The following is a 17,125-nucleotide window of genomic DNA, read 5'->3' on the forward strand; positions in this document are numbered from 1 at the left end:
TGTTAAACAAATCAATATTCTTCAAATAGCCACCCTTTGCCTTGATGACAGCTTTGCACACTCTTGGCATTCTCTCAACCAGCTTCAATGGAATGTTTTTCCAACAGTCTTGAAGGAGTTCCCACATATGCTGAGCACTTGTTGGCTGCTTTTCCTTCACTCTGCGGTCCAACTTATCCCAAACCATCCCAATTTGGTTGAGGTTGGGGGATTGTGGAGGCCAGGTCATCTGATGCAGCACTCCATCACTCTCCTTCTTGGTAAAATAGCCCTTACACAGCCTGGAGGTGTGTTGGGTCATTGTCCTGTTGAAAAACAAATGATAGTCCCACTAAGCCCAAACCAGATGGGATGGCATATCGCTGCAGAATGCTGTGGTAGCCATGCTGGTTAAGTGTGCCTTGAATTCTAAATAAATCACAGACAGTGTCACCAGCAAAGCACCCCCACACCATAACACCTCCTCCTCCATGCTTTACGGTGGGAAATACACATACGGAGATCATCCATTCACCCACACCGCGTCTCACAAAGACACGGCGGTTGGAAGCAAAAGTCTCCAATTTGGACTCCAGACCAAAGGACACATTTCCACCAGTCTATTGTCCATTGCTCATGTTTCTTGGCCCAAGCAAGTCTCTTCTTATTATTGGTGTCCTTTAGTAGTGGTTTCTTTGCAGCAATTCGATGATGAAGGCCTGATTCACACAGTCGCCTCTGAACAGTTGATGTTGAGATGTGTCTGTTACTTGAACTCAGTGAAGCATTTATTTGGGCTGCAATTTCTGAGGCTGGTAACTCTAATTAACTTATCCTCTGCAGCAGAGGTAACTCTGGGTCTTCCATTCCTGTGGTGGTCCTCATGAGAGCCAGTTTCATCATAGCACTTGATGGTTTTGCGACTGCACTTGAAGACACTTTCAAAGTTCTTGACAATTTCCGTGTCGACTGACCTTGATGTCTTAAGGTAATGATGGACTGTCCTTTCTCTTTGCATATTCAAGCTGTTCTTGACATAATATGGACTTTGGTATTTTACCAAATAGGGTTATCTTCTGTATATCCCCCCCCCACACACACAACTGATTGGACAAACACATTAAGAAGGAAAGAAATTCCGCAAATTAACTTTTAAGAAGGCACACCTGTTAATTGCATTCCAGGTGACTACCTCATGAAGCTGGTTGAGAGAATGCCAAGAATGTGCAAAGCTGTCATCAAGGCAAAGGGTGGCTATTTGAAGAATCTCAAATAGAAAATATATTTTGATTTGTTTAACACTTTTTTGGTTACTACATGATTCCATATGTGTTATTTCAAGGTTTTGATGTCTTCACTATTATTCTAAAATGTAGAAAATAGTAAAAATTAAGAAATCCCTTGAATGAGTAGGTGTTCTAAAACTTTTGACCGGTAGTGTACGTTTAATGTATAAATGAGAGAAGAACAGTAAGTGAAAAGCCATAAACAGCAGGGAAAATCAAGGGATAGTCAGCACACTACCTGAGGAAAACCTGTTTGCTATACCGAACAAAAATATAAACGCAACATGCAACAATTTCAAAGATTTTAATGAGTTACAGTCCATATAAGGAAATCAGTCAATTGAAATCAATTCAATTGGCCTTAATCTATGGATTTTACATGCATGGGAATACAGATATGCATCTGTTAGTCCCAGATACCTTTAAAAAAAAGTAGGGGCATCGATCAGAAAACCAGTCAGTATCTGGTGTGTGACCACCATTTGCCTCATGCAGCGCAACACATCTTCACATAGAGTTGATCAGGCTGTTGATTGTGGCCTGTGGAATGTTGTCCCACTCCTCTTCAACGGCTGTGCAAAGTTATTGGATATTGGCGGGAACTGGAACACGCTGTCGTACAGAGCATCCCAAACATGCTCAATGGGTGACATGTCTAGTGAGTATGCAGGTCATGGAAAAGTGGAACATTTTCAGCTTCCAGGAATTGTGTACAGATCCTTGCGACATGGGGCTGTGCATTATCATGCATGAGGTGATGGCGGTGGATGAATGGCACGACAATGGGCCTCAGGATCTCATCACGGTATCTCTGTGCATTCAAATTGGAAGCGGCTTATGGTAGAGAAATGAACATTTAATTCTCTGGCAACAGCTCTGGTGGACATTCCTGCAGTAAGCATGCCAATTGCACGCGCCCTCAAAACTTGAGAAATCTGTGGCATTGTGTTGTGTGACAAAACTGCACATTTTAGAGTGGCCTTTTATTGTCCCCAGCACAAGGTGCACCTGTGTAATGATCATGCTGTTTAATCAGTTTGATATGCCACACCTGTCAGGTGGATGGATTATTTTGGCAAAGGAGAAATACTCACTAACATTAATGTAAACAAATTTGTACACAAAATTTTGAAGAAATAAATGTTTTGAGCGTATGGAAAATGTCTGTGATTTTTTATTTCAGCTCATGAAACATGGGACCAACACTTATATTTTTGTTCAATGGTACAACCTACCTCTGTACCAATATAGTAAGGTCCAAAATTATTGACAACCTTGATAAAGATGACAAAGAAGATTGTATAAAATATATAATACAAATACTGAGCTACATTGCATGCATATTTTTTTTGTTGAAATTGTGTTCTTTTACACTAATACCATTGCTCAGAGAAATACATTTTGTTTAACAAGTAATATTTGTTTTCTAAAAAAGATAGGGGTACAAATGATTGGCACCACTGCTTCCACCACTGCTTCTGTAGCTCAGCTGATAGAGCACGGCGCTTGTAACGCCAAGGTAGTGGATTCGATCCCCGGGACCACACATACACAAAAATGTATGCACGCATGACTGTAAGTCGCTTTGGATAAAAGCGTCTGCTAAATGGCATATTATTATTATTCCAATATACTGTACCTCACAGGAACAATGGTGAACATCTTGAAGCATATGGGGACAACAGACTGGGATAGGGACAGATTGAATATGTCCATAATATAGAAATAAAACAGGTTGTCTAGGACTAATGATGGGAGGACAGCTGGAAGTAAGCTACTATAGTAAAAAGGACGTATGCCTATATCCACATGAGCTTCTATAAATAACCTTATGGATCTATGACAACCCTGCTTGAGAAAGCCAGCTGGCTAAGCCTTATAATGTAACTGTCCCATGTGTGTGAGGGTTTACGCCTATCTACAATAACATTTGTCCCACAGTCCCACAAAATGTTATTCACCAGAAAGTGGCCAATAAGTCACACATTACATATTTGCAACGTGAACCAATGTTGTGGTTGGCCCAGGCACCTACAGTGAGGGAAAAAAGTATTTGATCCCCGGCTGATTTTGTACGTTTGCCCACTGACAAAGACATGATCAGTCTATAATTTTAATGGTAGGTTTATTTGAACAGTGAGATACAGAATAACAACAAAAAGATCCAGAAAAACGGATGTCAAAAATGTTATAAATTGATTCCCTCATTAAAATGCAAATCAATTTATAACATTTTTGACATGCGTTTTTCTGTATTTTTCTTTTGTTATTCTGTCTTTCACTGTTCAAATAAACCTACCATTAAAATTATAGACTGATCATTTCTTTGTCAGTGGGCAAACGTACAAAATCAGCAGGGGATCAAATACTTTTACCCCTCACTGTAGATTTAACATTACACAATGGGCTTGATAGCGAACAAATGTTCAGTCTGTAAGCGGTTTAGGAGAGTGTGTTGGTGACATAGAGAGAGCGCGCGCCTTCGGTTGCGTACGATTCATCATGGCGAGTGCTACAGCCGTCCCCTCATCAGCAGCGAACGCTCCATCTCTCAAGGTAAATGTCCTCTTCCCAGTAACCGAAAAACGGTCATGCTGGCTGTCCTCGCCACTGCTAACCTATATGTTATCGTTGCCTATTTCTGAAAGTGACGGGATAAGAATTCCTGACGCAGGTCTCGTTCAGTAAACACTAAAGCGCGCACGACCGACACAGACAGTATGATTATAAGTATATACATTTGTTTCAACGGCGTCTGTTATAGCTTTTCTGTCACAGCAGTGTTTTGTTATACCGATGAAAATATGTAACATATCTATATTTGTTAGCCCTATGTGTTTTGAGATGGCAACTGTAGCATATGACGACACATTTTAGATAACTGCATCACGCCGACAAAATGTTCTGTTATTCTCGCGTCGCTCTTATAACCAGCCTGTCTATTACAGTAACCTGTGTTTTTATAGGCTTCCTACCAATGGCTAATAATTACTATGGGGGGTGACGTTATTTCACAGTATTTACTGCATGATCAGATGTTAAAATAGCTTATATTGTAGAATCTAAAACAACCACAATTCTTATTATGATTATTATGCCTGATATTATTATTATATTATTAATAGGGCCTTTGCTATTGGAGTGATGGTAGCCTAATGTAAATGTAAGCCTTCAGTTCACCTGGCGACAGACCATCATCTTGCAGCAGGTAAAATGAGCTCCTGTGCTGTGCTTAGCAGAGCAGGGAATTCAAGCCTCACACCGGCCCTCACAGACAATACCTTTTCCTATCCTCATTTAATTTATGTCAGCAAACCTCACCGTTCTTTCCAACAACCCCATCTCTCCCTGCTCCCCATCCCATCCCATGCTGTTACTGTTATTTTTTATAACTAACCCTGTCAGTTCAAGTAAATAGACTATATGTATGAATGTTTTAATAAGCTTAGGCTTATATGTAGTTGTTTACAACCTACATTAAGTTGTCATCTATATAAAGTTGTTTACAATGTCCTCCCAGGGCTCTGGTAAAGGTGTATCCAGCAGTAACGGCATGGATGACAGCGTCCACAGCTTCAAGGTAACATTCTAATCATTTACCCTGTGGTAAAATGTGTATAGCAACAAGCATTATTCTCTGTAACACATTTTGATCACTTCCTCATTCATTTCAAGCGTGTGCAAAGGCATGTGGTACAGCAATGGTATAGTAATGTGGAACAGTTCAGATATTGCACATACTGCTACAATAGTAATTTATATTGCATGTAAATTGCAATCACAAGACATTTGAAGTTTGTCAGTGTATGGCAAACTGGAGACGCCATTCCCTCTAACTGCCCATTTCAGTGTGGTGAATCACGTGAATCACTTGCCTTCAGTGAGGAGCCCAACTGCACCATCTTGATGTTTCCTGGATATTATTATGATATTCATAAAACCTCCCCTGGTTGTCAATCAAAAGGTCCAGATCACACAAAGAGAATGGACACCTCACCCCACCCCCATGGCTCTCCTAATGCCTCTCAGTCCGTTAGATCCAAAAAACACATATCCCCCTACAAAAACAACATTACGTCCGCCTCAGCAAAACTGAGTCAAAGAAATCCACCTGAGCTCCTGAGATGTTCATTTTATAGATCCATGGCGGTCAATCACTTCTGGGGCTCCTCGTTTGGCTTGTGCCCCCAAGTCCCCTGTGCTAACCACATACTAAATGTTTGGCCCTTTGTGGCCCTTAGAGAGGTAGAGAGAGAGGAGGATGAGGGCCCTGGACTATCCAGGAGGTCTTGTGTCGTGTCTGCGGAGAATCCACTTTCCCAGATCATGCTAAGCACCACCTGTCAATCAGGCTGTGACCTGTGATCTGCCACAGGCTTTAGCTGTAATTTACTCTGCTCTCTAATGTTGCACAGGAAGGAGACAGCAAGGCAGGTGGCAGGCGCAGGTGGTGATTAGGAGAAAGAGAGGGGGAGAGAAATGGGGGAGAGAAAGGGGAGAGAGCGAGAAAGAGAAAGAGAGAGAGAGTTGTCATGGGCTGTGCAGTACCATTTTAAGAATTGGACATTGCTGTAGACCATTTTAAGACTTGGACATTCAGGGCTGGATTAAGCCTATAATTAATTAATCAGGGTCAGAGAAACTGGCCTCGTAGATGCTACAGACTCATAATCGCATAAGGTCTGTAGTCTTGAACTACGAGCACCTCTGTAATACTGTATCTGAGCCTAGCTTGTATACAATATAGACCCCTGTGTTGTTACTGTACTCACTTGTAGGAATCTGAGTCATGTTTTGTGACACACCTGAGCTGGATGTAGTGTATTTATAGTTTGGTAATCCCTGACCAATGGAGCGTGTGAGGTTACGCTGACCATGGATTACATGGAACTCATTCACCTAATACAGCTAAATCATGGTCTCATGTGCTATTACATTAGTTACCAGAGTTATCAGGATCTCTGTAAATGGGCCTATCTCAGATTCTTCACAGCAGGTCAGAAGTGATTTGTTGTGCAATGCACTTATTAAACGATGTGTGTGAATTCTGAACTAATGAGAAGATATAGAAAATATACTGTATGTATATCTCATATCTCTCCAATTTTATCACACTGAAGTTTTAAAATATCACTATATCAAATGGGCTGGATAAGTAAATGGAGATATTAGGCCAAAACATTGGTAACCAATGCTGTAGTCATTGATGTGTGACTGTGAGAAAGAGAGAGAGTAATCTGACAGCACTTCCCCTCTGTAATGAGATTACGCAACGCAGCAACAGGGCTGCGTTTACACAGGCAGCCCAATTCTGATATTTTTTCCTCCAATCCCATCAGATATTTTAATATGTGACCTTTTTCAGAGCTGATTGGTAAAAATACCAATTAGTGAGAAAAAATATCAGAATTGAGCTGCTTGTGTAAATGCAGCCTAGGAAGGGTAGATCTGAGACAGACCTAATCCAGAAAGGCACTGAGAGCAGCCAACCACAGCAGAGCATTTGCCTGATCTAGAGTAAGTTTAATATTTACCCCCAACCTCATGGTTAAGGTTAGGATTGGGGTAGAGTTATCTTATCCTAGAACTGTGGTAAAGGCAACTCCTACCCTGAGAGTGGTTGTGTCAGGTGTCCTCTGTGGTTGTGTTGGTTTATTGAGTGGCTCATGTTCCTAGGAGGTATAAGCCTGGAGAGTCATCTACTGGCCAGTGGAAGAGTTGCAGAACTCTGAAGCGCCTGATGAGATACAATGGCAAAGGTGCATAAAGATGGAGGAAATCAGATATGACGTCATTGTTTTTAGCACTATCCACAGAGTTATTAAACTACGGCGCACAATATGGTTCAATGCGCCAATATATCAGCACATTTTTCTAAATTGTTTTTTCAGTTAAGAACAAATTCTTATTTACAATGACGGCCTACACCGGCCAAACCCGGACGACGCTGGGCCAATTGTGCGCCGCCCTATGGGACTCCCAATCACAGCCAGTTGTGATACAGCCTGGAATCGAACTAGGGGGTCTGTAGTGACACCTCAAGCACTGAGATGCAGTGCCTTAGACCACTGCGCCACTCGGGAGCCCAGCATCTTGGAGCTAAATGCCGGCATCTTGGAGCTAGAATTGGTATCATGTACGCCTAAACTGTACTAATGGTGATACAAATTTAGCAAATGAGGCATTTGTTGTAAGTCAATAGAGGCCACCATCTTTATGCACCGCTGCTATTGTAGGCTTCATAAACGATCTTATATTGTGTGTTTTATGAGAGAATGTACTCCTTAATCAAATGGACATTGTTTTGACCCATACATTTTACAACAGTGATTGTGGACAATGACATACAGTATATTACACCTAAAGCAGTGTGTATTATGAGTTTACATCTAAACCATGTCCTCTATATTCCCTCCAGGCGGCTGACCTGGTCATTGAGCTGTCCCACAACCACAAGGCCAAACCTGACCTGACCAACCTGGTGTTTGGAACTGTGTTCACTGACCACATGTTGACCATAGAGTGGACCAGCTCTGGAGGCTGGCAGAAACCTCACATCAAGCCCTTTGGTAACCTGTCTCTCCACCCGGCCTGTTCAGCCATGCACTATGCTGTACAGGTAGGAAACACCTTGTGAGAAAGTTAATGTGTCTCACGCTCACGCTGTCCATTCTTGCTGCCAACCTGATAGTAATGAAGACTACAATGGAAATATGTTGGTCGATTTATTACATTTATTTAATTTTGTGTGGATTTATTTAGTACTAAAATAACGTAGGCAATCTGTATGTATTTTAAATATGTCTAATAACATTAATTAATTCAAGGATATGACACAGCAGCAAAGTTAAAGGTGCAAGATCAGGTGTAGGTTTATTAAATGATATGTGTTACAAAATTAAGGATGGCAGAAATATATACAAAACGTGCAAAACGACTGTGAAAACAAACAAAAACACTGAAAACGTCCCAAATGAAAAGGATTAGGCCTAAACAGGTATTTCTAGCAAATATAACGTACTTGGCACAAGTGGGGTTTAACAGGCTGTAACCAGCCTACCAATGAGCAATTCCAACACTGGTAAAAATGTACAGATCAGCGTCTACACTACAGGTATGTATAGAACCTTCCCCATGGCCTTCACACCTTACAGCCCCAATTTCAGTGTCTTCCATCAGGAAATAGACTGTGCTGCTGACATGCGGAAGTTTGTGTTGAGAGCTTAAGGTGAATGTACTATATACTTTAATTGTAGCTCTGATAAGAATAGGCACAGCTAGGATAGTTGAAGGACAGTTGATTGGACATAAATGGCCAACACATGTACACTCATATGTACTGTAACTCACTAGCACACACACATAGGTTCAGGAAGCCATTTTCCCATTCTGATCCTCATTCATCACATTTGCATTTCAGAGAATGACTAGAGGTCAGTGGTTCTCTCCTGTCTGCCAGTCTTAACCCCTGTCTCTCTCTCCTCTCCTCTGTTCTGTGGTCAGTTGTTTGAGGGTATGAAGGCATACCGCGGTGCAGATGACAAAGTACGTCTCTTCAGACCCATGCTCAACATGAACCGTATGGCCAAGTCTGCAGAGAGGGCCTGCCTGCCGGTAAGAACACACACAGTGCAGGCTATGGTACAAGCCTTCAGCCTGGAAAATAATATTATATTTATACTGAACAGAAATATACGCACAAAAAGCCAATTTCTCTCAAATTTTGAGCACAAATGTGTTTACATCCCTGTTTGTGAGCAAGATAATCCATCCATCTGACAGGTGTAGCATATCAAGAAGCTGATTAAACAACATGCTCATTACGCAGGTGAACCTTGTGCTGTGGACAATAAAAGGCCACTCTAAAATGTGCAGTTTTGTCACACAACACAATGCCACAGATGTCTGAAGTTTTGAGGGAGCGTACCATTGGCATGCTGACTGCAGGAATGTCCACCAGAGCTGTTGCCAGAGAATTTAATGTTAATTTCTCTACCATAATCCGCCTCCAACGTTGTTTTAGAGAATTTGGCAGTACGCCCAACCAGCCTCACAACCGGCGTCGTGTGGGCGAGCGGTTTGCTGATGTCAACGTTGTGAACAGAGTGCCCCATTGTGGCGGTGGGGTTATGGTATGGGCAGGCATAAGCTATGGACAACGAACACAATTTCATTTTATCGATGGCAATTTGAGTGCACAGAGCTACCATGACGAGATCCTGAGGCCCATTATTGTGCCATTCATCTGCCGCCATCACCTCATGTTTCAGCATGATAATGCATGGCCCCATGTCGCAAGGATCTGTACACAATTCCTGGAAGCTGAAAATGTCCCAGTTCTTCCATAGCCTGCATACTCACCAGACGTCACATTTTACATTTTAGTCATTTAGCAGACGCTCTTATCCAGAGCGACTTAGAGTTAGTGAGTGCATACATTTTCATACTGGCCCCCTGTGGGAAACGAACCCACAACCCTGGCATTGCAAGCGCCATGCTCTACCAACTGAGCTAAAGGGGACATGTTTGGGATGCTCTGGATTGACATGTACGACAATGTGTTCCAGTTTCCGCCAATATCCAGCAACTTCGCACAGCCATTGAAGAGGAGTGGGACAACATTCCACAAGCCACAATCAACAGCCTGATCAACTCTATGCGAAGGAAATGTGTCGCGCTGCATGAGGCAAATGGTGGTCACACCAGATACTGACTTTTCTGATCCACCCCCCTACCTTTTTTAAAAAAGGTATCTGTGACCAACAGACGCATATCTGTATTCCCAGTCATGTGACATCCATAGATTAGGGCCTAAATAATGTATTTCAATTGACTGATTTCCTTATATGAACTGTAACTCAGTAAAATCTTTGAAATTGTTGCATGTTGCGTTTATATTTTTGTTCAGTGTAGATATGTATGTCTACAGTGTCATCATATAATGGACAGTACATTGAAGACTTGAACAATGTTCCACAGTACATCAACATGTTTGTCTCTGATCTTAAAAAATATACAAAATATAAAAATAAACTTGTATTTTCCTACTAGCACTGACTTTGCTGATAACTACTTTATTGAGAAAAATGTACTTACTATGACTGTGATATATGGCTGTCTCACCTAGCTATCTTAAGATTAACTGTAAGTCGCTCTGGATAAGAGCGTCTGCTACATGACTAAAATTTAAGCAATTTAAATCTGTCTATAGTGTCTGCTGCAGTCAACTGAATGTTCTGTTGGTTCATATTTTTGTCCCATTTCTCTTTTCCCGGCTCAACCTTTCATCTGTCCTCTCTCCCTCTCTGCTCTCTCCCTCTCCCTCCTCCCTCCTCCAGGCCTTTGACAGGGCAGAGTTGGTAGAGTGTATCAGGAGACTGGTACAGGTGGATCTGGAGTGGGTACCCCAGTCAGACACTGCCAGTCTCTACATCCGACCCACCTTCCTGGGTACTGAGGTGAGGAGATGACCAACCAACCACTCTCTGTATCCTTCTGTGAGGGACTGTCTCATTCACTCTCATATGCTGTGACAGGGCTCTCCCTCGGTCTAGCTTCCTCTATACTTGTTGGTGAAGTGGTAATCATTCATTTGTGAATAGCTCAAGAGTGTGTCGACTATTGACGTGTGTGTACGTGTGTGTGGCCTGTGTCCCTCTCTAGCCGTCTCTAGGAGTGAAGAAGCCGTCCCATGCTCTACTGTATGTGATCCTGAGTCCTGTTGGTTCCTACTTCAGCACAGGAGCTAAGCCTGTCTCTCTCTGGGCCGACTCCAAATACATCAGAGCCTGGAGAGGAGGGACAGGAGACTGTAAGATGGGAGGGTAAGAGGAGGGACTGGAGACTGTAAGATGGGAGTGTTAGAGGAGGGACAGGAGACTAAGATGTGAGGGTTAGAGGAGGGACTGGAGACTGTAAGGTGGGAGGGTTAGAGGAGGGACTGGAGACTGTAAGGTGGGAGGGTTAGAGGAGGGACTGGAGACTGTAAGATGGGAGTGTTAGAGGAGGGACTGGAGACTGTAAGATGGGAGTGTTAGAAGACGGACAGGAGACTGTAAGATGGGAGAGTTAGAGGAGGGACTGGAGACTGTAAGATGGGAGGGTTAGAGGAGGGACTGGAGACTGTAAGAGGGAAGGGTTAGAGGAAGGACTGGAGACTATAAGATGGGATGGTTAGAGGAGGGACAGGAGACTGTAAGACGGAAGGGTTAGAGGAAGGACTGGAGACTGTAAGATGGGATGGTTAGAGGAGGGACTGGAGACTGTAAGACGGAAGGGTTAGAGGAGGGACTGGAGACTGTAAGACGGAAGGGTTAGAGGAAGGACTGGAGACTATAAGATGGGATGGTTAGAGGAGGGACTGGAGACTGTAAGACGGAAGGGTTAGAGGAGGGACTGGAGACTGTAAGATGGGAGGGTAAAGAGACAGAGGCTATGTTCCATTATCCTACAGATCACAAGTTAGGATTGAGTTTGGTTACTGCACACCCTTTGAGTAAAGGCAGGTCAGATATGGCAGTATTCTTTTGAGATGCAGTAAAAATGCTTGCTTTGTAACGTGTTGTACTAATTTATCCTGACCATAATATCCCCACCCTGCCAACAGTACTAATACAGCTTTTCACCAGATTCAACTCTAAAGAGCTTTGGATTTCATTATGACACAATAGGGTCATATGCTAGGTTACTCTAACGAATGGAACATTGTCAAATAATTTGGATTACGACACATGGAATTTAAATGTAAACTGACAACTCTTGTTTGTGGATTAAAATGAACATGAACATGGTGGTTTGTTTACAGGAACTACGGAGCATCTATCTACGCCCAGTATGAAGCAGTGGATTATGGGTGCCAGCAGGTCCTCTGGCTGTATGGAGACGACCATCAAATCACAGAGGTCGGAACCATGAACATGTTCCTCTTCTGGAATAATGAGAAAGGAGGTAATCATGGTCACTTTCAGCGTCATAGCCAATGAGATTAGAGATAATACCTTTGCTTTACTAGGGCTATTGCAGTTCGACAAGGCCAAAGGAAATATAGGTTGCGTTCCCATGCTCAGACATTGCATGCATCAATGGTTGCATGCCACATCATTGCTAGAACATATGACGTGGTTAGCTGATACTTAAAATACCTATCCAGGCATTGTAAGAGCTGGCATGCGTCAGCAACGTCTGAGCAGGGGAACACAACCATCCTCTTCTGGATCTGTTGATATGGACATAATATTACTGAACAGGAAACTGATCTTTGTGTCCGATTGTACAACAGCGACATCTAATGGGCAGAGTGTGTAGCACAGCAGCTGTAGTTTTACATAGCCAGTTTCTTCACCTCTTCTCTTATCTATGAAAACTTGGTTCAGATGGGATATTCCATTGACACTAAATGACCTGTTTAATTCATTTGTGCGTACAATGTTTTTCTCTCCAGAGGAGGAGCTGGCAACACCCCCTCTGGATGGAATCATCCTCCCTGGGATCACGCGGCAGAGCATCCTGGAACTCACCAGGAAATGGGTATGAGAGAGAGATAATTATATAACCAGTGCATTCGGAAAGTATTCAGACCCCTTGACTTTTTCCACATTTTGTTATCTTACAGCCTTATTCTAAAATATCAATCCACACACAATACCCCATAATGACAAAGCAAAAACAGGTTTTTAGAATTTTTTGAAAATGTATTAAAAATAAAAAACAGAAATATTACATTTACATAAGTATTCAGACCCTTTACTCAGTACTTTTTTGAAGCACCTTTGGCAGCGATTACAGCCTTGAGTCTTCTTGGGTATAACGCTACAAGCTTGGCACAACTGTATTTGGGGAGTTTCTCCCATTCTTCTCTGCAGTTCCTCTCAAGCTCTGTCAGGTTGAATGGGGAGTGTTGCTGCACAGCTATTTTCAGGTCTCTCTAGAGATATTCGATCAGGTTCAAGTCCGGGCTCTGGCTGGGCCACTCAAGGACATTCAGACTCCTGCGTTGTCTTGGCTGTGTGCTTAGGGTTGTTGTCCTGTTGGAAGGTGAACCTTCGGCCCAGTCTGAGGTCCTGAGCACTCTGGAGCAGGTTTTCATCAAGGATCTCTCTGTACATTGCTCTGTTCATCTTTCCCTCCATCCTGACTAGCCTCCCAGTCCCTGCCGCTGAAAAACATCCCCACAGCATGATGCTGCCACCACCTTGCTTCACCATAGGGGTGGTGCCAGGTTTCCTCCAGATGTGACGCTTGGTACTCAGGCCAAAGAGTTCAATCTTGGTTTCATCAGACAAGAGAATATTGTTTCTCATGGTCTGAGAGTCGTTTAGGTGCCTTTTGGCAAACTCCAAGCGGGCTGTCATGGGCTTTTCCTGAGGAGTGGCTTCCGTCTGACCACTCTACCATAAAGGCCTGATTGGTGGAGTGCTGCAGAGATGGTTGTCCTTCTGGAAGGTTCTCCCATCTCCACAGAGGAACTCTGGAGCTCTGTCAGAGTGGCTATTTGAAGAATATCAAATATAAAATATATTTTGATTTATTTAACACATTTTTGCTTACTACATGATGAGTGCTGCAGAGATGGTTGTTCTTCTGGAAGGTTCTCCCATCTCCACAGAGGAACTCTGGAGCTCTGTCAGAGTGGCTATTTGAAGAATATCAAATATAAAATATATTTTGATTTATTTAACACTTTTTTGCTTACTACATGATTCCATATGTGTTATTTCACAGTTTTGATGTCTTCACTATTATTCTACAATGTATATAAAACTGTAAAAATAAAGAAAAACCCTTGAATGAGTAGGCATGTCTAAACTTTTGACTGGTACTGTATATATAGAGAGAGAGGGTAAGAGGGGGGCAGGTACAATGTGTTCTCTAGGGGTAAGACACAACATAGTTCAACGACTACACAGGGCACAAGCTAGGGGGCAAGAGAGAGATAGAGGGTTGAACTTGCCATGGCACTAGGGGTTTAAGGGAAAGATGGACTGGACACTCGCATGGACATACCACCAGGGGTGCTTCCATCTGCTACAGGACCACAGGCACTATACCAGCGGCTATCACTGGCCATTAAACCAGTAGCCTGGTTGCCAGATCAGATACATGTATAGCATGACAAGGAATCTTGGAGGACTTGGCTAAAGCACAGGCAGATCTGGCAAGAGAGAGAGAGAGCGAGAGAGAGAGAGTGAGAGAGAGAGCTACCGTCCTGTAGGTTTTCATTCCACCCCTAATCTAGCGTACCTTATTTGAATAGCTGGGTGATAAACTGAATCAGGTTACAACTGGGGTTAGAGTGATAACCTACAGGAGGGTAGCTCTCCAGGAACAGGGTTGGAGAGCCCTGGTATATAGAGAGAGATTTATAGGGAGAGAGAGAAATATTGTGCAGAATACAGGAAGTCTTCAGCAGAGATGAGTAGCTAAGTGTTTACAGAAGCCTGTCCTTGTATGGGTTTCATTACATATATTTTCCTCCTCCACCTCCCTCTCTCCTCATCCACTTCTCCTCTCCTCTTCTAGGGGGAGTTTAAGGTGTGTGAACGCTACCTGACCATGGCAGACCTGCGCTGTGCTCTGAAAGAGAGCCGTGTTAAGGAGATGTTTGGCTCTGGTACTGCATGTGTGGTCAGTCCTGTGGGACGTGTACTCTACCAGGGAGAGGTACACAACCACAACTCACTACCCTTACAACATATGGATGAATGAATGGATGGATGACTGAATGGATGAATGAATGATACAATCAAGCAAGCAATCAAAACATTACAATCAAGCTCTTTCACATGTTTAGCACTTTGTCATAAACCGCTGAACAGCTACTCCAGAAAGTAGTATTTTTAAAATTGTGTGTGTATGTGTCTCTCTCTAGAACCTACATATCCCCTGCCAGGAGGATTGTCCCCAGCTGGCCTCTAGACTGATGAAGGAGCTCACAGATATACAGGTAAGATCACACCCCACTGGGCACAGACATCAATTCAACGTCTATTCCACGTTGGTTCAAAGTAATTTCATTCAACCAGTGTGTGCCCAGTGAGACACGTGAAATTGTACTGTAACCTCCACTGGCGCTATCAAATTGTAACCTTTTCGGAGGCGCAACTGGCTAAGACGTTGTCAAATCGGCGGTCACGTGTGTTAGCGAAGCAGTGGATCACTAATTCGAGCCCAGAAAGTGGACAGGGACAGTGAAGGAAGCTATACTGTTAGGTAAGCACAGTGTCGTCCGTCACGCACGCAACCAGACATGTACGTATGCAGGCAGACACACACAGCAGATGTGGCCTCTCCCACAGTAATGGTAACAGCTGGATGGACATCAGGGCTTGCCAACTGTCTGACCTAGACTGATGTCATCCTCAGCACACAGTCTATTCCATAGAGATACATACTAGATTAATCTAGATTCTTTCTACACTGTGTTTTTGTATCAGGGCTATTTTGTATTAGTAAAGTGTAGTGTGTATTCTGCCCTGTAGCTTACCACATATCTGTTTATTCTACACTTTATTGCCTTGGTTAAGAGCTGTAAATGGATACTATCACCCTGCCTGCTTACCAGAAAATATTTGCTAGTGGGGGTGTTAAACTGAGTGGGTCATTAATTCAGTGTAGATCTTACTCAGTATCTCTGGTCCTCTCTCTCTCTCTATCTCTCTCTCCCTCTCTCTCTCTGTCTCTCTCTCTCTCTCTCTCTCTCTCTCTCGCTCTCTCTCTCTCTCTCTGTCTGGCCGTCTCTCTTTTATGTGTGTTTGTGTCCATCCCTGCCTCATATCATTTCACCCTGTCAGGGCTAGGTCAGGTGATTATCATTTTCCCTCTAAATCTCCTCATTGCCACGGCTGTGTGTGAGAGCTTGCGTGCGTCTCCTCTGCCCAATCACTAGTGCTGTGTGTGTGTGCATCTGTGTGTGTATGTAAACCTTATCTGAGTGTATGTGTGGCCCTAGCGATAGCTTCTCTCCCCCCTGTAGCTCATTGTGGCGCCGACACACAGCCAGACAGAGAGAGAGAGAGAGTTAATGTAGTAATGGCTGGGCAGGGATGGGAGATAGAGTAGACACACAGTCCTGAAAGCTCTCATTAAAGATGCCTGCTGTAATTACACAAACCTAATTATTGTCTCAGCCTTTGTGATCAAAGCCAAGACGCAGAGAGAGAGAGAGAGAGAGAGAGAGAGGAGAGAGAGAGAGAGAGAGAGAGAGAGAGAGAGAGAGAGAGAGAGAGAGAGAGAGAGAGAGTGGGAAGGGTAGAGGGGAGAGACGGAGGAGCCTAATGAACAATAACATCGACAAAATGCAAATAAACTCCAGCCTGATGTTAAATCTGTTGACATTTCATTTGGATGAGAAACAGAATGGCGTGCGGCACCCGCCTCTCCAAGAAGAAGAAGACATTGGGCACAAACAAACGCGTTGTCTAAGACGTGGGGAGCGAGGGATGGGGAAGAGGAATGAAAGATGGGTTTACTAACACGGCCCTCCGTTTCTCTTTCATGTTAATTAGAAATTGCATTTCTTTTGTTTCTCTTCGCGGGTGCTTATTTACTTTCACGACTCCGTCCATTAGAACTAATTTACAACATGAGACGTAAATAATTGGATTTGTCTCCACGGTTGTCACAGTTCAGGAACATTCTGTTTTGATTTGGTTGTTGTTTAGTTTGTGGCTGAGTTCGCAAGATTTGCTTGGGAAATTTGTTATTTTTTGTTTTGTGTTTTCGGTTGCACCATTCACTGTGTTGTAGCAATGGAGTTAAAACAGTTTGTGACTACTATTTGTTGGCCTGTGTTTTTATGCCTGTTTGACCCAAGTTTAACCTTTGACCTTCTCATGACCTTTTCTCTCCTTGGTTACAGTACG

The 17,125-nt window shown here is 43.1% G+C and overlaps 1 protein-coding gene across 1 annotated transcript in view; it reads left to right on the forward strand.

Moving 5' to 3' along the window:
* Positions 1-3,767: 3,767 nt before the first annotated feature.
* LOC311129251 (branched-chain-amino-acid aminotransferase, cytosolic-like) overlaps positions 3,768-17,125 on the forward strand; it is a gene marked incomplete at both ends in the record, with an annotated part of 55,235 nt that continues 41,877 nt past the window's right edge. Inside the window, 10 exons of the mRNA XM_084161545.1 lie at positions 3,768-3,821; positions 4,786-4,845; positions 7,684-7,884; positions 8,769-8,879; positions 10,604-10,723; positions 10,929-11,089; positions 12,070-12,212; positions 12,706-12,791; positions 14,784-14,924; positions 15,133-15,207. Of these exons, the coding sequence (XP_084017671.1) occupies positions 3,768-3,821; positions 4,786-4,845; positions 7,684-7,884; positions 8,769-8,879; positions 10,604-10,723; positions 10,929-11,089; positions 12,070-12,212; positions 12,706-12,791; positions 14,784-14,924; positions 15,133-15,207 (1,152 nt within the window). The remainder of the gene's footprint in view (positions 3,822-4,785; positions 4,846-7,683; positions 7,885-8,768; positions 8,880-10,603; positions 10,724-10,928; positions 11,090-12,069; positions 12,213-12,705; positions 12,792-14,783; positions 14,925-15,132; positions 15,208-17,125) is intronic.

The sequence above is a fragment of the Coregonus lavaretus genome, assembly GCF_964263955.1.
Source record: "Coregonus lavaretus genome assembly, chromosome: 5".
NCBI classification, from domain to species: Eukaryota; Metazoa; Chordata; class Actinopteri; order Salmoniformes; family Salmonidae; genus Coregonus; species Coregonus lavaretus.